General features: G+C 32.7%; 1 protein-coding gene across 7 annotated transcripts in view; it reads left to right on the top strand.

Annotated features, from left to right (window-relative positions):
- SWT1 (SWT1 RNA endoribonuclease homolog) overlaps positions 1-24950 on the top strand; it is a 91807-nt gene that overhangs the window by 20693 nt on the left and 46164 nt on the right. For all 7 annotated transcript variants that reach the window (XM_027083011.1, XM_027083012.1, XM_027083015.1 and 4 more), the window contains 6 exons: positions 4384-4477; positions 10944-11089; positions 12698-12861; positions 14216-14354; positions 19050-19198; positions 22857-23044. In XM_027083011.1, coding sequence (XP_026938812.1) covers positions 4384-4477; positions 10944-11089; positions 12698-12861; positions 14216-14354; positions 19050-19198; positions 22857-23044 — 880 coding nt within the window. The remainder of the gene's footprint in view (positions 1-4383; positions 4478-10943; positions 11090-12697; positions 12862-14215; positions 14355-19049; positions 19199-22856; positions 23045-24950) is intronic.

Genomic DNA, 24950 nt, shown 5'->3' with positions numbered 1-24950 from the left:
TAAACCATCATTTCAGTAAAACCCCGATCCTTAAGAAGAGGTGGGAATTTTTTTTTTACTCTTAACCTTTTATTGTTTTTCTTTGTTAGTTGATACAAATTGTGTTTTATTATATAATTATGATAATAATAGACAACATGGCCATTACTCTCCAGACCTTTTTCTAAGTGCTTTACAGCTAATATCTCATTCAAACCTTATAGTACTTGTGGAAGATAAATTCTTATTAGATCCATTTTATTGATGAGGAAATTGAGACATAGAGATGTTAAGAACTTGTCCTAAATGGAATATCTGTCCCTTCAGTAGATTGACTTTGAGACTTATTTTAGAAGAGCTAATTTTAGAATAGATATTTTGGCCACATTTATTATTTATCGATGCTTGTTATGTTTCTTTTGATTTTTCCATTTTTATGTGCTTTTTTGATACTTTGACTTCTTCAGTCTATGCTTTTTGGGTTATTAAGGAGGATAAATCATAGTAGTGGTCTCAAACTTCTGTGCTGCTTCGATTTCTGGGTCTTCCTTGATATCCATATTTCACTTTAAAGCTTAAATTGATATTATTTGATCTTTGTTTTGTTAAATTGCACTTTTAGTTGTAAGGTTGTAGATAGATTATTTGTGTAATTGTCTGTGTCAGATAAATCCTTTATGTGTTTCACTGTATCATTGTTATCTGTCAAACTGATTATTTAAAACATTCTTTATATAAAATCTAATGTAACATTTATTCTGTTGATAGTGATTTTATGATATCCTTTAGAAATATCCTTAGTCACTTTTATCATAATAAAATTATATTTTATATTCTAATGGTAAATTGAAATTCTTATGTAAAAACTTAATTCAGGATTATTGAGTGAAATTAAAGTACTTGCTTGGAGAAAAGCAAGAACAAAACAGTCTTTACACTTTACATCTGTCGAGCACATTTGCCACTAACTCTAATAATTGCTTATCTTGCTGTATTATTATCTTTTATGTAATCACAGTATTATAACAATGTATTTTTTTAGACAAGCATTTTCCATTAAAAAAAAGAAAAATGCCACAAATTGAATGCAGATAGTCCATTTTAAAATAGCCTTAGTTGACCATAATTTTAGTGTTGTCCTTACTCTTTTCAAAATTGTGTTTATTTGATGTAGTACGCATTATGGTGAGAAGAGAATAGGATTTGAAATGTGATTGACCTGGGTTTATAAGCTGACCTAGGGAAAGTTGAAGGTGAGGAAACTGAGTAAATGAAATGGGGGGAAATGACCTCCCCCTGAAAAAAATGGTTGTGAAGATTGGTTGAGCTAATATATTACTTAATGATTTATGGTCTGGAATAGGCGATAATTCTTTTGTGTCCTTTTACATGAGAAGGTTATACAGATTGATTAGAAAAACTAAAAATCCCTTTCCCCTAAATGGACATAGATTATTAATAGGTAATTCACAAAAGAAGTACAACTAGTCAGTCCTTTGTTCAAGGCAAATATTTTCCTGTTTGCTATTTTTAATATTGTTAATTTCTTATGTATAAAGTTTTAGTTTATATCTTTCACTTTTTCCTTTTTTTTTTTTTTTTTATTGCTTCTATGTTTAGAAAGCTGCTCCTTCCCAGCACTTGATGGGAACACAGTGCTCAGTGCATTGGGAATATAAATTAGTAACTTTTCAGGAGAGCAATTTATTAGTGTGTATTAAGAAGCCAAAAGAGATGGTTCTCTTTCTAGAAATTATTTTAAAGAAATAATCAGAGATGCTCACAGTGGTTTATATAAATAATGTTCATCACAGCATGATTTATGCAGCAAAAAAATTGGAAACAATCTGTCTAACAGTTGTAGAAGTTACGTATAATGATGTAGTCATATGAGAGAATATTGTATTTTGAAAAACGTTAATGATGTGTGATATTAAAATAAGATTTAAAAGAATATAAAGTGCAATCCCAAATTTCTTAGATTAAGTTAGAGAAAAACAAATATCATATGACATCACTTATATATGGAATCTATAAAAAATTAATACAAAAAAACACTTAGAAATTTGTCTCAGTTCTGAAGGCTAGGAGTCTAAAATCAGTGTGTCAGCAGGGTTGTTTCCTTCTGAGGGCTTTGAGAGAAAGATCTGTTCCAAACTGCTCTTCTTGTCTTATAGATGGCCATCTTCTCCCTATGTCTATTCACATCGTCTTCTCTCTGTGCACGTCTGTCTCCAATTTTCCCCTTTTTAATAAGAATACTAAGTCCTATTGGATTAGGGCTGACACTAATAGACTCACTTTAACTTGCAAAAAGAATAAAAAACAAAAATAAGATTTAAAAGAATATGAAGTACAATCCCAAATTTCTCAGATTATGCATGTATACTTATAGATGGTGGATATTGGTAATATTGAGCTGATGGAATTATGAGTTATTTTAATTTTCTTAATATTTGCTGAATTTTCCAGATTTTCTATAATTATTTTATTTTTATAATTAGGTAAAAATAATTAAAAGCAAAAATAAAGTTATCTGACACCTCCCACATGAGACATTTATTCCATCATTTTTATATTTTCTTTTATTATATTTTTGTTGAATCATTTATCTGCCAAATATTTGTACCAGACACTTCTAAGTGTTGAGGCTGCAGCAGTGAATGAGACATACGAGGCCTGCTGTTGAGAAGCTTTAATTCTATTAAATGTTAAAAATCATATTAACTATAATTTATACAGAATTTATTTTGGTGTTGAATGTGAGTAGAGGTTGTTGCTGTTGAAGTGCCATTTAAGCTGAGTCTTAAGTAATAAATATATGCTACTTAAGGAACACATGATATAAGCATATATTGGGCCAAGTGTTTCATAAATTTTCTCATTTAATCATCCTGTTAAGCAGTTTGTCTATTATTACATGTCCAGTATGTGGGAAAGCAGGGATTCAAACCCAGATCAGTCTGTTTTCAGAGTCTGTTTTGTTCACTTTTGAATAGTACCTGAGCAGGTGCTCAAAAATATTTGTTGATAAAATATTTCATGAATATTCTTGTAGTTTTAGGTATATCTTCCAGGCCCATGTGTCCTAGAAAAAATGACAGAACAGGTAATCTTGAACTTTGATACCTTTAGGGCATGTACTGTAGCCTTTAAACATCCTTCTTTTGGTCAAATTGAGTTACTAAAGTTAACCAGTGATTTTGAGCTGCCCATTTTGCATTATTGTGGTATTTACTCTGTGAGCTGAAAGAAGGAAAATTGACTGCTATAATACATGTGTGGGTGGCTGGCTGGTTGTCTGATTAAAGAACTGAATCACGTCTCCCTGAGGCTCATGCTGTGAGATCAGTTGAGTTCTGTCTAGATTTCACCACGAGATTGTGAGATCCCAAAGAGCTTGTCTTTTGAATGTCCAGTTACCTAGCATAGGCACCTGGTGCAAATTAGACCCTATATAAATATTTATTGAATGCATGAATGAATTTTCTAATTTGATAGTTTAGAGGACTAAGTGACTGTAGGCTAAAAGTTGAGGGGAAAAAAGGTTATAATCTGGGAACAAAGTTGAGTCTCACTGTCCAGTACATCTTGAATTTCAGTGTGTAAGAGAGTTGCCAAAGGCTTAAATCAATTTTTGGGTCCAGGCTCCAAAGATTCTTTTCCAGAAATGGGTCTGGGTAAGTACCCCAGGGAGTTCTGAGGCAAGTAGTGTAAGGACTTATAAGAAATGCTGTCTTTGGTCCTATTCCTACACATTACATTATTTTCACAAAAAAACAAGCTTACTACATGCTTTAAGGCTTGGAGAATGCTAGAGGACACTCTGTCAGCCACATATTAGCATTTGTTAGAAATTACTTTTTGTATTCTCTGCCTAGCGCCTGTGTTGCCTTCTTCTGTACATCTCTCTCTAAATGTTATTGCTTAGAGTTTAAGAAAAAGCAGACACATGAAAGTGGTTCTGTTGTTGGCAGAACAGTTGCTTATAATTTTACAGACCTCTTTTAAGTTGTTAATTTTAAGCATGATGTAATCATATAATTTACTTATGTTAAGTCACTAAGTGACTGAACTGAGACTAGATTCGTAGCTTTTGGTTTCTAATATGGCATTTAACCTACTGATCAGATTTTTTCCGTTGGGTTTATTAATAGGCATATCCTATTCCATTTTACTGATAGTAGCAAACTAATCAGTTTATTAAACCCGCAACTATATGCTGCCTGAATTCTAGATCCAGAATTTTCAAGGAATTGTTTTTGTTGTGTCTTATCTTCCTCTTCTTATTTAAAAAGTTTTCTTTCTTTTAGATGATTTGATTTGTATATATGGCCTAGATTATTCATACAGTTCCCAGATTTTTAGTGTGCTTATTGATTGTTGCTTTTACTAAATTTGCAGATGGATTGAGCGATGAGAACAATGATGACCGTGTATTAAAATGCTGTCTTCAGTACCAAGAATTATTCCCTTGTTCTCTTGTTATTTTGTGCACGTGAGTTTCATTATCATTTTACTCTTTTTTTAAAAATAGTGACTTATATTAAAGAATTTTTAAAAATCATACTGTGTCCCCCATACCAAGATGAAAAACATACATACTTTTCTAAATCTGCCAGTAAGTATATTCAGTTATATCTCACATTCTTATAATGTGCAAGCTATAGAAGAATGAGATTTGAATCTCATGGTTTCATTTCAACTTAAGTTATTTGATATTTAGAAAACTTTTGAAAAAGCAGGGAAAGTCAATTTAACATCCCCAAAAAATAGAAATAAAAATCTGACATTTTTGGTCATGAGGCAGGAGAGTTAATTAACTAATTAATTAATTTGTGGAGAAGGGCTAAGTTTGTTGCAGTTATATCCTTGATGCCTGTGATAGAGTTAGAGTTGGAATTTTGGATCTACCACTTAATCAGCTTTGTGTCCTTGGAAAGTTGCTTAATGTTTCCTCATGTGTAAAATATAGGGAGGATAATAATACCTGCCTTTATAAGGTTATTGTGAGTATTTAGTCAGAAAAAATATATATATGACTTAGAAGAGTGCCTAGCACATAAAATTATCTCAAGAGTTTTTTCCTCCTCCTCCCTTCCTGATTCCATTCCTCCATTCCCAACTAATGTATTCATAACTTAGTTCTAAGGTAAAAGTATCATAATGTTAAGCAAAATTGTATTCATCATGTATGAGAAAAGGCTTTAAAGGAACTGATAAGAGCAATTTTAATTTGCAGTTTTAGTCTGAATTGTATTCACTGAAAAATGGGCTTTTTACAGTTTCATGATCATGCCTAAGTTCTCTGAAATGGAGTGATTATAGAAATGAATAGCCATAAGATTTTTCTTGTAAGGGGGCTTGGTCAATTATCATTTTAGCTGTGTTCAAAGATAATGTTATTTTTTTATATTAAAGGAAATATTACAGATTTCTATCTCTAGTTTCAAATTATTTTTTAATCTAGGACATAATATATCATGTTGGAGTTTGTTGAAGGCTGAAATAGAATTAGTAATATGTTAATCATTTCGAATTTGTGATAAACTAAAATTGAGAGATAATTTTTATATATTTGTTATTTTTTTAGTTCAACTTAGAATGAAAATTAAATTGGTGAGATTTTGTCAGTCCTCCATTATTTCTGCAGTCACTGTTTTGGAATTAACAGATGTAACAGTTTTTAGTGAAACGAAAATTTGTAGTCAGACTTTACTTTTAACTGACATCATCAGGCAAGCCTGTTTTTTATTTTTTCCTATAAAGTGTGATAATCATACTGTGTTAAGTCACACATACTTAATGTGAGGATACATTTATATTACTTAAATGGATGATGATTATAATAATTAATATTAATAACAACACTGATTAGGGGAACCCTTCTATAAACACTATATACTATACCTCATTCTAAGTGCTTTACTCATATTTACAATCCTAAATATGGGCCAGGAACCCCCAGTTAATATCTCTAGTCCACATCTCTCTTCTAAAGTCTCGACTAGTATATTCATCTACTTATTTGATATCTCTGTTTGGATGTCTCCTAGACATCTGGGACCTACCATCTCCAAAAATGAACTCTTGATCTTTCCTTCTAAACTGTTCTCCATCTGAATAAAAAGTGCCATCTTCCACCCATTTGCTAAAGCCAGAAACCTAGGAGTCATTTTTGATTCCTGCCTTTCCTTCGTAATCTATATCCAGTTAAATAGCAGGTCTTGTATGGTCTTCTTTTCTTTGTCTACTCTGCCACCATCCGATGTCAAGTGATGTTATTTTTCCTGTTCCTTTTCTGTTCTAAGACCCATTATGCTCTCTACTTCAATACTTACTTTCCATTTATTTTTCAAAAAGTAATAATGGTATTTTTAATTTTTAAAAAGTTTCGTTATGAAGAATTTCAACAACTTTCAAAATGAAGAAGAGTTAATAAACTCCTAAATACTCAGTTACAACAATTATCAAGATTCTACCATTCTTCTATTATCTATATTTCTGTCCCCCTATATGATTATTTTTATACAGTTCTTTTTATTTTAAGGGAAAATGTATAATATTAAAATGCCCAAATCTTAACTATACAGTGTTGACAGTGGATACCCTGGTGTAGCCCACATCTCTCTTGATACATAGAATATTTCCATTACCCCAAAAAATACTCTCATGCCCCTTTTGTGCTCTTTTCCTAGTTTCTTAAGGTGGACGCTTAGATCATTTTTTGAGACTGCTGTAAATTTCTCTTTAAGCACTGCTTTAGCTGCATTCCACAAATTTTGATATGTTATGTTCTTATTTTCATTCAATTTAATATATTTTATAATTTTCAGGAATTCCCCGGCAGTCCAGTGGTTAGGACTCAATGCTTTCACTGCCAGGGCCCTGGTTTGGATTCGATCTGTGGTCGGGGAACTAAGATCCTGGAGCCATACGGCATGGCCAAAAAAAAAAAAATTATAATTTTCCTTATAATTTCCTTTTGACCCATAAGTTATTTAGATATTTGTTACAATTAATTCCACATATTTTCAAAATTTCCAGTTATCTTTTGTTATTGATTTGCTCTTTAATTCTGTTATGACTTGAGAACATAATTTATATGATTTCTATTCTTTTAAATTTGTTAAACTTTGTTTTATGACCAAGAATAAGGTCTAACTTGGTGAATATTTTATGTGTACTTAAGAAGAATGTATTCAGCTCTTGTGGGTAGAGTATTCCATAAATTTTAAATAGGTCAATTTTATTGATAGTGTTGTTCATGTCTTCTATAACCTTACTAATTATCTGTCTACTTGTTCTATGATTACTGAGAGAGGAGTATTGAAATTCCCAACTGTAACTGTGGATTTGTTTACTTCTCCTTTCTGTTCTCTTTGTTTTATTTCATGTATTATGAAGCTCTTTAGTCAGAGGCATACACATTTAGGATTGTCTTCTTGGTGAATTGACACCTTTCTCATACAATGTCTCACTTTGTTACTGATAATATTCCTGGTTCTGAAGTTTCCTTTGTTTAGTATTAATATTACTACTCCAGTTTTGTTTGCTTAATATTTATATTGTATATCTTTTTCATCCATTTACTTTTAACCTATCTGTATCTTTATATTAAAGTATTTTGTGGATAGCATGTAGTTGGTACTTTTCTTTTTTTCCATTCTGACAATTTCTGTCTTTTTAATTGATGAGTTTCTACTATTCACAGTTAATTGGTTGGATCAGAATCTACCATTTTGCTAATTATTTTCTATTTGTTCAGCTATTCTTTTCTTCCTTTTCCTTTTTTTTTGCTTGGATTAATTGTGGTGCCGTTTTATCTCCATTATTGACTATACCTTTTTGAAAAAACTTTTTAATGGTTACTTCAGTGTTTATAATATACAACTTTACTTGATCAAAGTCTACCTTTAAATAATATTATATTGTTTCATGTATATTGTAAGGATTTTAATATGCTTCATATTTCTCCCCCTGTTTTTGCTATCATTGTCATATATATAACCTTTACAGAAACAATAAACACAATACTTTGCTAATATTTTTGCTTCAGCCATTTACCATCTAAAGCAATTAAAAATAAAGTGAATATTTTAATCTTGCATTCCATTTTTAGCACTCTTCATTTCTTTTTTTGGATCCAAGTTTCTGTCTGGTGTCAGATTTCTGGTCATACTCATTTTGCCCAAACAACTTTCTTTGACATGTTAAATCTGTTGGCAGAGAATTTTCTGGTTTTATTTGTCTGATAGTGTATTTATTTATTTATTTTTGAAAGATATTTTTACTACATGTACAATTCTGTGTTGATTTTTTTTTTTTTCTTCTGGTATTTTAAAGGTGTCGCTCCATTTTCTTCTAGCTTGTTTGGTTTCTGATGAGAAGTCTGCTGTAAATGTTGTCTTTTTCCTCTGTGTGTAATGTGTCTTTTTTTCCCCTCTCATTGCTTTCAAGACTTTGTCTTTTGTTTTTTTAGCAGTTTGTTTTAGCAGTCTTTAGCAGTTATGGCCAGTTGTTTGTGTGTATGTTTGTGGTAGAGGAGAGGAAATTATCCTGCTTGATATTCTCTGAGCTTCTTGGATCTATGGTTTAGTGTTCATTTTTAGTTTTGGAAAATTCTCAGCCAAATATTTCTTCAGATATTTCTTCTGCCCCATTCCTTCTTTTCTCCTTCTGGTATTACAGAATTACATTGTAGTAGTCAGCATCCATGATGACTCCAGTGATCCCTGCCTCTTAGTATTTTTTTGTTTGTTTGTTTTTGTTTTTTCTTTCTTTTTTTTGGCTGCACTGCATTGTGAGATCTTACTTAGTTCCCTGACCAGGGATGGAACCCAGGCCCCCTACAGTGGAAGTGCAGAGTCCTAACCACTGGACTTCCAGGGAATTCCCTGTGCCTCTTAGTGTTAATGCCCTTGTGTAGTCCTTTTCTACATTGTACCAGGATTGGTTGTCTGTGTGACAGATAGCATGCATCAGAAGTGATGGTGTGTCACTTCTTAGATTAGGTTATAAAAGACTGGGAATTCCTTCTTGGGCACTCTTGTTTCTTCCATCTCTCTTGGATCACTTGTTGTGGGGAAGCAAGTTCCATGCTGTGAGGAGCCCTGTGGAGAGGCCCACATGCTGAGAAACTGAAGCCTCCAGACAAAAACCAGTGAAGGGCTACTCCCTGCCTATAGCCACATGAATGAGCAGCAATTAAATCTTGAGATGACTGCAACCCCAGGCAATAGCATGCTTCACCTTTGTGAGATACGGTGAGCCAGAACCATTCAGTCAAGCTACTCTCAGATCCCTGACTCTTAGAAGCTGTGTGAGATAATAAATGTTTTTTCAAGCTGCTAAATTTGGGGGATTAATTGTTACACAGCAGTAGACAACTAATACATGCATGTATATTGGACCATTTGATATTGTCCAACAGCTCTTATGTATTTTTTTAACCTTTTATTCTCTTTTTGTTTCAGTTTGGATAATTTCTTTTGACCTGTCTTAATGTATGTTGTTTCTTTCCTCACTTGTGTTGAGTCTGTTGAGGAGCCTGCTGAAGGCATTCTTCATTTCCATCTGGTTTTACATGCTATTCACCTTTTTCATTAGAGCCTCTAACAGATTAATCAAAATTATTTAAAATTTCCTATCAGATAGCTTCAACATCTGTGTCATGTCTGAGTCTGGTTCTGTTGATTGCTTTGTCTTTTGGCAGTATGTTGCTTTTTTTTCTGGGCAGAATTTATATGCAGATTTTAGGACTCACCTTCTCTGTGGTTTCCTCCCTTCTTCAGGTTCCGCCTTAACTTTCTATATGCTCTGGCCAGTCCTGAACAGTGCCCTCTGACATTTCAAGCCATAAATGCTGTGGCTTTCTGTTGTAAGGCAGTGATGAATTAGGGAATACCCTCAGGCAAAAAGATAGAAAATTGTAGCTCTTACCAGTGCAGCATCTGCTTCTTGAATGTAGATTCCCCTCCACCTTCTGCCTACATTTGATTGCCTTCTAGTGCCTTCAAATAGGGTTTTTTGGGGTTGTCTTTTTTTGTTGCTTTTGGTCCAGATTTTCTAATTCTTGTTGTGGGAGGGTTGGTTAGTCTGACCAAACTACTCTGCCATTAACAAAAGCTGGAAGCCTACTAGTTGCAAGAACAACAGTTTGGTAAACACAGATCTGATCATGTCATTTCCCCATTGAAGCCCTTAAATCTCTTTCCATTTATTAATGTTCTTGCCTTTCTCTGTAGCCACGTAAACTGGTCTCATGCACTATGCTCTAATCATACTGGCTCTTTCAGCAAATAGCAAATTCACATCATTTGTCTTATGCTCACTCTAAGGAAATTTATAATTGCTTACCCTGTGTAAATTATTTATCTTACTATGGCTCTCTGTGTTTATCTTGGGATGATCATATTCTTGTGTTCAAGTCCATCTCCCACTTACCGGGTATAACTTTGGACAAGTTACTTAACCTTTTTATACCTCGGTTTCTTTCTTTTTTTTTTTGGCCATGCCGCATGGCTTATGGGATCTTGGTTCCCCGACCAGGGATTGAACCCAGGCCCTCAGCAGTGAAAGCGTGGAGTCCTAACCAGTGGACCCCCGGGGACTTCCCATACACCTCAGTTTCTTATGTGTGAAATGGGGATAAAAATTAGTATCACTCCTACCTAAGAGGTTTCTTGTGAGAATTAAATGGATTGATATATATATAAAGTGCTTAGAACAGCGCCTGGTACCTGGGAAACATTCAGTATATAATAATAATAATTATTCTCAAAAGCTCAGATGATTTGATTCTAGTGTATATTTATTTATATTCTATATTAAAAAAATTGTTATCGTTTCTTAATATATATGCTGAGAATCACCAACCTCTGATTAGATTCCATGTGTTTTTAGTTGCCATGTGATTTATCTTATAAAAAATAAAATATTTTTTCCTCCTAACCCAACCTTAGGGATGATAGAAATTTAAGAAACAAAGGCCTAATAAGTGGTGTGAAGTCACTCAGTAAAGAAGAATTGAGTGCAGAATTATTAAACTTATCTCTGAACACAGTTGTATGTCATCAGCCTTGTATATCTAAACAACAATTGAAAGCAGGTAGTATTCTTACTACAAATAATTAGAAATATATCATATTTTATGTACTAAGAATATTGATAACAGTTGGAATTAATAGTAAATTTTTATTTTGTACATTGAAAGTAACATTGTTTGGAGTATTTTCTGGCACAAATGGTAGAGATGAATGAATATTATAATGGTAATCCAACAGAAAATATAACATTATTACCTTCTACATATACTTTTACAAATTAATTTGAATTTTTGTCTGTACACTCACATACATGTTTATATATTTATAATCACTGTGTGCATCCTATTTTTTACCTCAGAGTATACCTTTTAAATTAATAGTAGCCACAGGAACTAATTCATTTGAGGTAGAGAGAAATTTTTAGTTTATTTTAAAAATTAGTTCCATATTCATAACTTTCTATTAATACAGTAAAAACTCAGTAATAGAGAAACTTGAAGGACTCTAGTAATAATTTTTTTTTTAATTTGAACAAATATTTAAGAAAGCTAAAGGCAATACTGCTGTTTTATCTCTTTTTTTCCACCAGAATAATCTGTTCTATCGCTTGATATTTGTTGAAATATATTAAATCTTACGTAATTTAAAAATACATCCCTCCATTTCCCTCTGTGGGAAAAATAATTATTGAAGTCTCTAAAAGCATATGTATATGCTTCATGTATTCATATATCACATGCTACTTATTTGACCTTTTTGGTAATAAAATTTCTTTTGTCATAATATTCAAAATGGCATTTAGAGGGAGTAACAGAATATTCTAGTATATGGTTTTTCAAGGGAAACATGCGTTTGGTTTGCCCATTATATTACTCTCATTTTAAATCCTTGGTTTGTATTTGTAGAGATGTGCCCCTTAATACATTGAATTTTGCCATAAAGAAATTGCAGTTGTTTGCAGGTGTCAAAGTAGTAATTATATTGAAATAATATCAATTAAAATAATCAAAACTTATTTTAGAAGGGGAAGGAATAAAAGTGGTTAAGTCAGAGCTTTTAGTCTTTTCAAAGCAATTTATTAAATGTGAGTTGTGATTGGAAGAATATATTATCTTTGGAAGAAAACACATTTTGAGCCATAGTTCTTGGTTTTCTACTATAAATAGATGCAAAGCATTATTTTAATTTTTACTTTTTTTGAAAATAATAAAATTTAAACTTTGGTTAAAATATCACACACATTTCTCAAATTTCTATTTTAGTAAAAACATTTTGTCTCCTTTTGTCAAAAGGTAAAGCTTTTGCTAATGTGATATATTTATGTTGAGTCTAAAACAACTATACTAGAAATAAATGTTTCTAAATACTGTTTTATTTTTATTTTAAAATTTATTTATTTATTTATTTTGGCTGTGCCGCATGGCTTGCGGGAGTTCCTCAACCACGGATTGAACCCCGGCCACGGCAAGTGAAAGCCTGGAATACTAACCGCTAGGCCACCAGGGAACTCCCATGAATACTGTTTCAAAAATAAAGTATTCATTTGTTTTTAGGATCGAATACTAATTATATCCATTAAATGTTTATTATTTATGGCCAAATACTAATTATATATGTAAAATATTTACTATTAGTGTCCTAAATAAAGCCTGTAACTATTTGTTTTAAAGAAGCAACATCTTTAGAGAACAGCTGTGAGGAGGAATCTACAAACTCTGGACTGTGCATTCCACTTGAAAGCATTGTATCTGATCTCGAAAAATCTCTTGGAACAGCTTTATCTTCAATATTAGAAACAGAAATGAAAATTGCTTTTGGAAACCTTTGGACGGAGGTGATTATTTCAACTCTTAGTTGAAAATTTCCTTTTTATTGCTAAAGATTTATTACCTTATTTTAAGAAATATTACTTATATAAGAGTGTAAGCTTTATTGTAATAATCTACATCACATTATATTTTTTTCTTGAAGTTTTTGGAATAACTCTTTGAACGCTAAGTGTTGGGCATTTCCTAAAGATTAGGACTCTATTTTATCATTCATTTTTTTTGAATTTTTATAGAGCAGGTTCTTATTAGTTACCTATTTTATACATATTAGTGTATACATGTCAATCCCAATCTCCCAATTCATACTACCACCATCACCCTCACCCCCGCTTCCCCCCTTGGTGTCCATATGTTTGTTCTCTACATCTTATCATTCATTTTTTTCAGTGAACAAATATTTATTGTGTGTCTACAGTGTATCAGACACATTGCCTCCATGGAGCTTAAATTGAATTCAGAAAACCTCTCATTTTAAGTTTATTTGAGTCAAAATGTCTAGTATAGGGAATTGCCTTAGCAATATGTTTTCAGAAAGAGAAGTTAAATGTTAGCTTATGTAAATATGAGAATCAGAGTATAAATTTGATATTAGTAAAATATTTTGAATTTTCCTTAGATTCACATCTTTTCTGCAATCAGTAAAACACTACATTTGGCAATAGTGGCCTTCTTAGTTTAATGTTTGTTTGCTGTTCACATTTATCATTAGGAGAAACTTTGTTTCCCATCAGTTGTATCTCTTCCAGATATTCAGTGAGGTTCTAATATTTGCCAATGTGGCTTGATTATATTATCAAGCCTTGAACCAAGATGATGAAGAATGATCAGATTCTTCTAGGAAGGTTGACGTAAATTAGATTTCATAACAGAGTCTAAGAAAGTCATTGCATATGAACGGTTCAAAAAAGGATGTGCTGACATCTTGTAGTACTAAATGATCAATCTTCTTTGTAAACATGTCTTTACAAGAGTGTAGCAAGTGTCAATTATAGTTGACAATTTTTTTCTATATAGATTATTTTCTCTAGTTTTATGAAATAGATTGATTTCCTCATAGAAGTGACCATGTTGAAAAGTAGATCGACAACTTTTGCTGATTAGAACTATGCTTCTTCTGATTAGAACAGTGTTTTTGCACACATAGTTTCTGAAGCTATAAGGATTAATACTAATGAATTTTACAAAAGCAATTTGCAGTGGAATTAGCATTTTAAGATTGTGATTGGTGTTTAATAAAACATCTTTTAGTTTTAAAAGAATTCAACTATGTTTTGCCTGGAAATATATGTAGGAATTCCTAAATAGGTACTTTTAAATAATAGGAATAATAAGTAAATCAATGATGCTATTTTTTTCTAGGTGCTGTACTTGAAACCACCATGGACTCTAATACATTTATTACAGTGCTTTAGAAAACATTGGTTGGCTGTATTTGGATTAGTTGTGGAAAAGAACTTGCTTTTAACTGTTGAGAGCCTATATGAAAATCTCTCTAAAGGTTTGAATCTTTTATCTTGTCTTTGGAAGTGTTGTATTAAAGTCAGACTAATAGATATACTCCATGGAATGTGAAGATGAATTAATAAGAGATTTGTCAATTAGTTCTTAACTATTTACACTTCTAATTTCTTAAGGAAATTTATGGCAGCTGGATGAATGGATGCAGTTCCTAGAGCTTGTAACTGTTAATTGTATCATTGTTGATGTTCCTGGATATTGTGAATATATAATTTTTAATAATGTTTGAAAACTTTTAAAAGTTTATTTAGGTATGCAAATAGAATTATGTGGATTTTTTTTCATTTCTCATCGTGTTTAACACACAAACTTTTTTTTTTTTTTTTTTTTTGCAGTACACGGGCCTGTCACTGCTGTGGCCTCTCCCATTGCAGTGCACAGGATCCGGATGCGCAGGCTCAGCGGCCATGGCGCATGGGCCTAGCCGCTCCGTGGCATGTGGGATCTTCCCGGATCAGGGCACGAACCCGTGTCCCCTGCATCGGCAGGCGGACTCTCAACCACTGCGCCACCAGGGAAGCCCAACACACAAACTTTGACTACATTTCATGTACTAATTTAAAAAATAGTTTATCAAGGTTTCTATTTAAAATACATGGATAAGGAATAGGAAACGTTTGGCTTTGGTGCAGAGTGAATTTTAGAACCAAGACAAGACTAAAATCAACCACTTAGTTGGTAGTTTTATAACTATGTTGCACAGAACCTTCTTGAAGTGCCTCTGGAGTTGCCACAGATTGGAGGTGGAAAGGTTGACGGGGAGCCTGATAATAGCAGGCCTTTGGCCCTCAACCCCAACTTTAGCCATTCATCTTTCTTTTGTTTGTTTATATATAGAGATTCCATGTATGATTAAAAAAGATTTTCTGCTAAGAAGCAAAAGATGCGAAAAGCCCTGGTCTAATGTTATTAAAGTCTGTGTTTTATTGATATGATTAAGGAAATAAGACTTGAGAGGGTAAGTGATTTGTCCAAAGTGAACAACTAGATTTGTCTTGCTATACCTTTAAAAAGCAAAGTATAACCATTGTTAGGATGTTCAGTTGGTTCTTGACTGTTCTTAAACTTCTAACATGAAGTGATCTATTTTGTTTATTATTATATGTATTAGTTATATCCTGTCTACTTTTAAAAAAATAACTGGGTATATGTGAGCCTTTACATGACCACCTGAGTACAGGAGGTTTTAAGTTAGGCTTTAAGGTACAAGAGCCAGGTAATGAAGAATAAGAAAGATAGTTTTACTATAAAGCATGTGAAAATAATTGAACACCCTTGAAGACAGATTTTGACACTAAGCTTCCTGGAAACTAAGATAAAACAAAAACATTCTATGGAGGGGTATGCCAGTTCTCTCTCTCTCCTCAAGTATAAACTCTTTGAAAACGTTTTACATCTTTAAAAACTTCCCCAGGGAATTTAAAGTGCCTAGTCAATACCTTATGACTTATATATGGAATAAGTCATAAGATGTAAGTCAATACCTTATGACTTATATATGAATATCTATTTTTAAAAGCTACTGATTTTTTTAAAAAAGACACACTTTCCAGGCATTGATCTTTAACTATGGAAAATATTTATTGGGATATTATTATATAAGGAATATATATATATGGAATGACATACTGGACATGTCTCCAAAGCAGTTTTACAAGATATATAGAGACATTGTCCATATCTTTTACTAGGGGCATAATTTAGTTGGTTCTATCAAAAGAGAAAGTCCATAGGGTTTCCCTGGTGGCGCAGTGGTTGAGAGTCCGCCTGCCGATGCAGGGGACACGGGTTCGTGCCCCGGTCCGGGAAGATCCCGCATGCCATGGAGCGGCTGGGCCCGTGATCCATGGCCGCTGGACCTGCGTGTCTGGAGACTGGGCTCTGCAACGGGAGAGGCCACAACAGTGAGAGGCCCGCATACCGGGAAAAAAAAAAAAAGTCCATAAATCATCTTGAACAAGATTTTCAAAAATGGGATCTTGAACAAGATTTTCAAAAATGGGATATCTAGTTGCCATCTTCCATTTGTCCATTTTTCCAGGGCTGGGCACTGTTTTGCTCTTACACACAGCTTAGAGGTAGTAGTCAGCAGCTCTAACTATTTCTTTCTAGTAACAAGAAAACTGAAGAGACAGTGACTGCTCCTTTTGCTAAAAACTCATTTTGAGGATTATTGTGTGCATAATTTATTGATCCTTGATCTGAAAGAATCTGATGCCTAATATTTACTGACTTGTGAAGAACACATAATAGAATTATAAAAATGCCTTCTGCTCTAAAATAATTTTGAATTAGAAAAACTCAGAGTTTATGATTTTGTTTATAATCTTTTAATAGTATCCTCAGCTGTTGAATTATACATGTGTTTAACTACAGTATACCAAGCATGTATCTTTAGATCAATTTGTAGAAAATTGTGTAGAAGACGAGTAGTAGCTTTTTCTGACTTTGTAGTCCCTATTAACTTTAACCTAAATAATTATTGATCTTATATAAGCATTATTTCAACTATATAGATTTTATGTTGTGTCTAGGTACTGAATTGATCATTGTTATTATACTTTTGCCCATAATCTTAGTAAAGAATTCTTGTAAGACAGAAATCAAATGATTAATTCAAGGATATAAGCCTTACCAAACATAGCCTACACTGGAGAAGCACCCTTAAGAGAAGTTGTGCCCAATTTCTTTTTCTGAGGAGATTTACCTACATTCTGTCTTCTGTAGCATCTCTCATATCTTCTTTTCCCACAGGAATTTAAACTAGTCATTGATTTAAAAAATAACTAGGGGCTTCCCTGGTGGCACAGTGGTTGAGAGTCCGCCTGCCGATGCAGGGGACACGAGTTCGTGCCCCGGTCTGGGAAGATCCCACATGCCGTGGAGCGGCTGGGCCCATGAGCCATGGCCGCTGAGCCTGCGTGTCCGGAACCTGTGCTCCGCAGCGGGAGGGGCCACAACAGTGAGAGGCCTGCGTACCACAAAAAAAAAATAAAATAAAATAACTAGAAGTGTTTTGTAAGGAGATAGACTGGTTGTTTGCTTGATAAAAGGGAAGCCAGAAGCTTGGCTATAACCATCACATTAGATTAGAATTTCTGAATTTGTGTAATTAATTATGAAAATCTATTTTTTATTTTCACTTAACCTTTCAATATTTCACAAGCAAATACTTGTTGTGTAAGTTATACAGAGAAACTCTTTATTTTTTTTAACTCACAGTGCCAGTGAAAAACCATGCCAGTGTTTCAGACTATAACAGAATTTCTGAAGCTGTGAGCATTAAAAGAAAACAAAACAAACACATTGTAGCATGGTTATTTTAAATGCCTTCAAAATCTATTATGTAGTATTCTGTCTTAATAATAGAAATAGTTTTTTTTCTGTTCTGAATTTTGGTGACATTAGAAAGTTATTCAACTTCATTGTTCATAACTTTTTGAATCTGAAATTATTGACACCACTTCTCCCAATTGGTTTGAGAACTTAATGCAGGCGATTTTAGTTCCTTGAGAAAAAATTGTTATATCTTTAAATTATTACTTGTAGATTAACTCACTTTGCTAATTTATGGGGGAAAAAAATTCTACTAGCGTCTCTTGCCCACAGCTCACTGTTACCCAAATTGCTTACTTTTCGCTGAGGTTATATTGTGTCCAGAGAGAACACATTTTCAATAAATCTAGTATTACCTTTCATGTAATGAAGTTTGAAGGTAAATCACTACATGATAACTGAGTTGATTATGAAAGGTTCTGCATATAATTTAAGTGCTTACCGCCAAAATGTGACTCTCTGATACCTCAACAGTAATATGTATACAAACAACCTCAGTTTTGAAAATCTGTGGTTTAACTCATTTGGTGGTTATCTCTTTTCTGAAGAGTTTAATGTTCTTTCATTTTCTTTTACTTTTTTTAAATTGAGGTATAGTTGATTTACAACGTTGTGTTAGTTTCTGGTGTATAGCGGAGTGATTCAGTTATATATATATATGCATATTCTTTTTCATATTCTTTTCCATTATGGTTTATTAAAGGGTATTGAATATAGTTCCCTGTGCTATACAGTAGGACCTTGTTGTTCGTCTATTTTATATATAGTATGTTGCACATTTTACTTTTACTTTGAAGTTGACCTTGTTGAGGGACATTCTGGAATCTGAATATAGTCTCGGTATCCAGGACCCACAAGGATAGCAAAATTCTCAATGCTCAGGTCCCTTATATAAAATGGTATAGTATTTGTGTATAACCGACACACATTCTCCTGTATACTTTAAATCATCTCTAGATTATTTGTAATACCTAATACAATGTAAATGCTATGTAAATAGGTGCCAGTGCACAGCAAATTCAGGTTTCACTTTTTGGAACTTGATGGAACTTTGTTGCCAAATATTTTCGATCCATGGTTGATTGAATCTATAGATGTGGAACTGGTGGATATGGAGGGAAGGCTGTACAGAATACCAGAATGAACCCCAAGAACTTTGTCTAAAACTAAGTCTAATTGTTGCTTTTTACACAAGAGAGATAAATTAGGAGTAGCCTATAGGTGTAAATGCATACGCTTCTTAAATTTCATAATTATTATTACATTGGTTTTCCAAAAACATTTTTGTGTTGTATACTCATTCTTACATATTTTTTCCTTCTTAATTTTCTGTTACCAGCTAACAATGCAGTGGATTTTACAACAGTGAAATTGCTGCTTCAGGATTCTAAAAGTTTGCTACATGCTTTCAGTACAAGGTCAAATTATGATGGTATTCTTCCACAGGCCTTTGCTCAAGTAAACAAACTACTCCAAACATTTATAGAGGTAAGATACCTTTGGAATGCCACTTAGAGTAGCTAATCACATGCGTTCTAAAAATGTATTGGGCAGACAGCAGTAGGTAAAAGATTTTAACTTATTCTAACATACTAAAAGTAAATATTAAGTGAATTGAATGGCGAGTAAGCAATCCTTATTACAAGTTATAAAACACATCCTCTTGTGGAAGCAGTGTCACAGCAGTTGTTGGGATTTTATGTTATTTCATTTATGAATAGAAGAAAGCTATGCATTGTTGCTGACTACTCATTTTTCAGTGCTCCTGACCAGTGGATCACAACATGCATCAAGATACTTTGGAAATTTTTTAAACATTCAGATGCCAAGGCCCTCTCAAATTTTACTGAATAAAACTTCTGGCAGTGGTACCCAGTAATGTTTTTGTTCTTGTTTCATGTTTTATTTTGAAATAGTTTCAAACTTACAAAAAAATTACAAGAGTAATATAAAGAATTCTCATATATATCCTTTACCCCGATTTCCCAATGTTAATATTTTATCACATTTGCTTTATTGTTTTCCCTATCTACCTGTCTACTTATCTAACCAAAATATTTTTTCTGAACTGTTTTAAGAGTATGATGCAGATATCATTCTCCTTTACCCCTAAATATTTCCATATATTTATATCCTAAAGAATAAGGGTATGTTATGTAACTAGTATAATTAATCAGAAAATTAATATTGACATAATTATCTAACCTGCAGACCCTATTCAAACTTGCCAATCGACCTACCAATTTTTTAACAAGTCTCCTCATGTGAGTCTTACGCAGTCCACCTAGCACTGATGGCCTTTTTGCCCCTTTAAAATAACTATGGGAGTTTTGTCCCTGGTAATACTGTATTTCTACAGTCTCGTAATTTCAAATCTAGAAAATTCTGGATAGCTTATATGCCTGAAATTGCTCAAAAAACTCAGCATCACAATTACTAGGTAAGCTATTAATGGTACTTTCATCTAGTATGTATATATCATATTCTTTTTTTCTTTGAGTTATTGGCCAGGTTTTTCTCAATGATTTTTTCTGGTAACATAGGTCCCACTACTTATGAAGTAATGAAAGGATTAGATGATATTATACTTAGTCATAGTTGGTGAGGAAAGAACTTACTTGCTTAAGAGAGTATCTTACAGAGTGAAAAAGCATCTTTTTGATAAACTCATAGGAAATATATGATAATTCTTGAGGAAATAATTGATTTAAGGGGTGAATGATCTTTTGGTTTAAGATGACCAAAACATCGGTAGTTATATTTTTCTATGGCAAGTGTGACTTTTAGAACCTTTAGTAGGGAAGAATGGACCTGGAAATGTAGGAGTTGCAGCTTGAGTACTGTACTTGAACTGTGTAGGGGAAAATACATTATCCTTTTCCCTCACAGAACTGAGCCCTGAACCCCATCTTTACTGAAACAGACATGGTGAACAAGATGAAAAGTTCACGATACTCACAGGCTTAGCAGTTTTTGAATTAAAATTATTGAGAATAAAAAAATTAGGATTGACTGAGAAAAAAAATGTTAATGAATATCAAGATTCTTTCATCAATTGGAAACCTAGCAATGGGAGTTACTATGAAAATGTGATGTTAAAATTTAGTGTTGTTTATCACATAATGGTATGCCTAAGATATATTGCCTCCTTTTAAAAATATTGAATTATTACTTAGTAAGTTATTTCTTCTTGGATCCTGATTTTCCAGTTGTCACATTGGTAAGCTTCAAGAAGGCAAGTGGCAAAGAATCTAGTATCCTCATTAGTGCATTTCCCTCAACACTTGGCATTAGTCTGATTGCTTGAAACAACCTGTGTTGTTTCCACAGTTAGAGCTCTCAAGTGTTGCTTTATTTTCATGTTTGAAACAATTCATTGTCCCAAGTCAGCCAGGAACTTTGTGATTTAGCTTGGGCTTTTAAAATACACTTTCAATAGGGTTTTGTTTTGTAGAATACATTAGATTTGATATATGACCTGAATACTTAGTCATGTGTCACTAACATGAGCAACAACAACAAGTAGATTACCTCCAGGAATAAAGTATCTAAATATAGTAACTATAAAAAAAAATTCCCCCTATCTGAATTTACCAAGTGTAGAAAATCTGGAAAAGAGAAATATTCATTATTTGTTTGCTTCTGAGAAACAAAAATGGGAAGTTAAGTAGCATCATTTTCCAGATTTTTGTATAGATGGGGTGGAGAAAAGGATATATATTTTTTTCTTTTATAAGCCTTTTAACCACCATAAAAAAAAAAAGACTTGCTCTTCCAGGAGATAGAATAATTAAAATAAGTCTTGTTAATAAACTTTAGGCTTGTGTGCCTCAGACTTCCCATGCTGACTAGTTGTGTTTTTACCTTCTGGTTATTTAACCTCTCTGAGCCTTAATCCTTTCTTTTGTAAAAAGAGTATAATAATCTCTGCTTCAGACCTTTCATGACAAATAAATTAATATTTGTAGAGCACTTAGTGCCTAGCACATAGTCAGTGCTATATAAGTGTTTGAAAAAGCAATCCACTTGCATAGTTGTATACACTACTGTTTGACAGCTGAGGAAAAGCACTATGTGGTGTGTAAACACATTTATTTCAGAACAAAATACATCTTTCCATTCATGTGTATTTATTAAGTTCATAATTAATGTAAACAGGCAATTTTCTTCCTGCCTCGAAAGAAATAAAAGGGAAATACTCTCTTTATAGTTGGAGAGAGATTATAAACCCCATTCATAGACTACTGAAGGTCAAATTCTGTTCATGCCTCTTAGCATCTGTGTGACCTTGCATGAGTTACTTATCCTTTCTGTGCCTCAGTTATAAAATATAGATAATCACAGATGTAATTGTGATGGTTAACTTTCTATCTATATATAAAGTTCTAAGAAAATTATAAGTAAAGTTCTTAGAAAATTCTTGTACATGAGAAATGCTAAATAAATATTAACTGTTACAGTTTTGGAAATTTCCTTTCTTTTTAATTTGATAAACATGAAACTAATAAACCATGAATAATCCATGAAGCTAACCTTTGAAATCATACTTTTATCAACAAAGGAAACCTAGAGATTTTATTTAAGTTCACAAAGAAGTTATAGTAGTGCCAAGTCAAAAAACCCAAGTTAAAATCGTAGTTAAAACTTTTTTTCCATTCTATCAGATATATTTTTCACCTAAGTTAATATTTTCCCCCAAGGTGATTTTTTTAAAAAATCACTTGAACCAGTAGTATCACTCTTTTACCCTGCTTAAAAATATGCTCAGATCTATTCTTAAATACTTCTAATTGGTCATGCTATTTACTGTACCATCTCCTTCTGTCAACTACCAAACTTCTTAAAAGAGCAGTCTATAACAGTTGTTTCCATTTCTTTGCTCACTTATTTCTTCATCCCTTTCAAGTAGAATTCTACTTCTATACTCTGTAATAAATAGATTGGAAATATTGTTTGATATAAATGGAAAAGGAAATTTTTTTTTAGCTCTGATGCTATTCTGGGAATATTCTATACATAATCAAGTACAAAGAATAATCAGCACTTCCCAGAAAGCTAGAACATTTGTAAGCAACAATTAGCATTCTTTTTCTCTCACTTACTAGTGAAGGATTAGCTGCATATTATGTAATTCTTATTTCCCCAGGTCAAGGCAAAACTTAAGCAAAATCCTTCAAAAAATACAGCGGGTAAAAGGCAAGAAGATAATTCTTTGATGAAATCTAATAACCAAGAAATCACCATTTCCTCAGGTTCTCATCTTCCCCAACCCAACAGGCATCAAGAGATCTGGTCTATCCTAGAGAATGTTTGGATTACAATATATCAAAACAGGTACTAAATTTCCAAGAATTTTTGAGTTTTAGGGTTTTCCATCATTACTCTTATTCATTAAATAGTTAGTGTTTGGGTTGTGAGTTTAACAATATAGTTTGTACTAGATTATCTTAAGGGGGCCTTTTGTCAAATTTGTACCCTTAGAAACAGTGATGCTTAACTAGGGGTGCGCATCACAATTATCTGGAGAGTTTAAAAAATGTGTATGCCTAGGTTCTAAGAAGTGCTGATTCAGTAGGACTTGAGTGAAGCTGAACTAGTGCTTCTCTCCAGGTGATTCAGATGTGAAACCTTGATGAGAATCATTGCCTATATATGTCAAAACCAATGAATAGTCACCAAGATTAGCTAAACGAATTAGCAGGATACAAAGCCTTAATCAGATTTAAAATAATGTAAAGAAAACATCAGTCTGGATAAGGGAAAATTCATGTAAAATTTTTTTAAAAGGAAGATAAATACTTTTACTTAAAACGGAGAAATACTTTTATTTCATACACATGAAGTATTATGGTCTCGGTAAAATGAAAAGATAGAGACCATTTGTGAGTAGTCTTTAAATAGGCTGCTGCTAGAGTAACTTAAAAAATTATTGAAAACAACTGGTTTTAAAGTAGGCCGACGCTCCCTTCCATACTTTTCCCCAAGTCTATAGTCTTTATATAATTAATATGTTAATCTTACTACGTGCTTTGTGGTATGATTTTGTCTCGAGGGCCTAGTTTGTTGTTTTGGATTAAGATCATTTATCTGTTCTAGTTGTCTACAAGAGCAGCAAAGTAATATTAGCACTCCACTTAAACATCTATTCTCAATCAGTCATAGATTTGGGACCCATTTTTAGTCCTTGACAACAATTAAAAATCTTTTTCAAACAAATATATAGTCTGTTATCCTAAAGAAATAACGATATCTGACATGTGAGGTAAAGAAAACATATAAAATTTTGTATTTTCATATAAAGCAAAGGTTTTGTTTGTTTTGTCCAGTCTTAATGTATTTTTAATGTTGTGGCTTATCAGATATTTTTGTTAGCAGAAAGTTGTATATGCCAGAAATGATCACTTTAAAAATAAAGTAGTTTAAAACAATATCTAAGATATTTTAATGTTCCTTTCATTTAGAAAACATTTGAGTACTTTATGTACCTTAGAACTGACCTATAATATACATACAATTTGTGTTGGATGTTACAGAGTTCTTGGTAATTTCTGGTTAATAGACTTACATTACAGTACTTCAGTAAGTGGAAATTGCTTATATTATTTTATCAGTATATAGTTTTTAAAGCCTACTTTATTGTTTCCCATGCCTGGTTGTGTACCAGAGTCACTGTAGAACTTCTCAACATATTCATGTTTGAGCCTTTCACATAGAGATGCTCATGTGAAGATCTGGTAGGCCCTATGCACAATTTTTATAAAATAAAAAAAATAATTTTTATAAAACTATTATTAGAGCACCTATGCACAACCTTAAAGAGGTTGGGGTTAGCAGATGTAAGCTTTTATATATAGAATGGATAAACAACAGAGTCCTGTGATATAGCACAGAGATCTATATTCAATATCCTATGATAAACCATAATGGAAAAGAGTATAAAAAAAGAATGTACATATATGTATAACTGAATCACTGCTGTACAGCAGAAATTAACACAACATTGTAAATCAACTATACTTCAATAAAAAATATTGAAAAATAAAATAAAATAACAGAAATCTATTCACTCAGTTCTGGAGGCTAGAAAGTCTGAAATCCAGGTGTCTGCAGAGTTGGTTCTTTTAGGAGGTTCTGAGGGAGAATCTATTCCATGACTGTCTCCTAGCTTCTAGTAGCTGCCAGCAGTATTTGTAGATATATCATCCCACTCTCTGCCTTTGTCTTCACATAGGGTAGTGCC

Source organism: Aethalodelphis obliquidens, unplaced genomic scaffold (genome assembly GCF_003676395.1).
Source record: "Aethalodelphis obliquidens isolate GAN/ISIS:26980383/991018 unplaced genomic scaffold, ASM367639v1 scaffold48, whole genome shotgun sequence".
Taxonomy (NCBI): Eukaryota; Metazoa; Chordata; class Mammalia; order Artiodactyla; family Delphinidae; genus Aethalodelphis; species Aethalodelphis obliquidens.
Note: the sequence above shows the minus strand (reverse complement) of the source record. Positions and strands in the feature narration are given on the sequence as shown.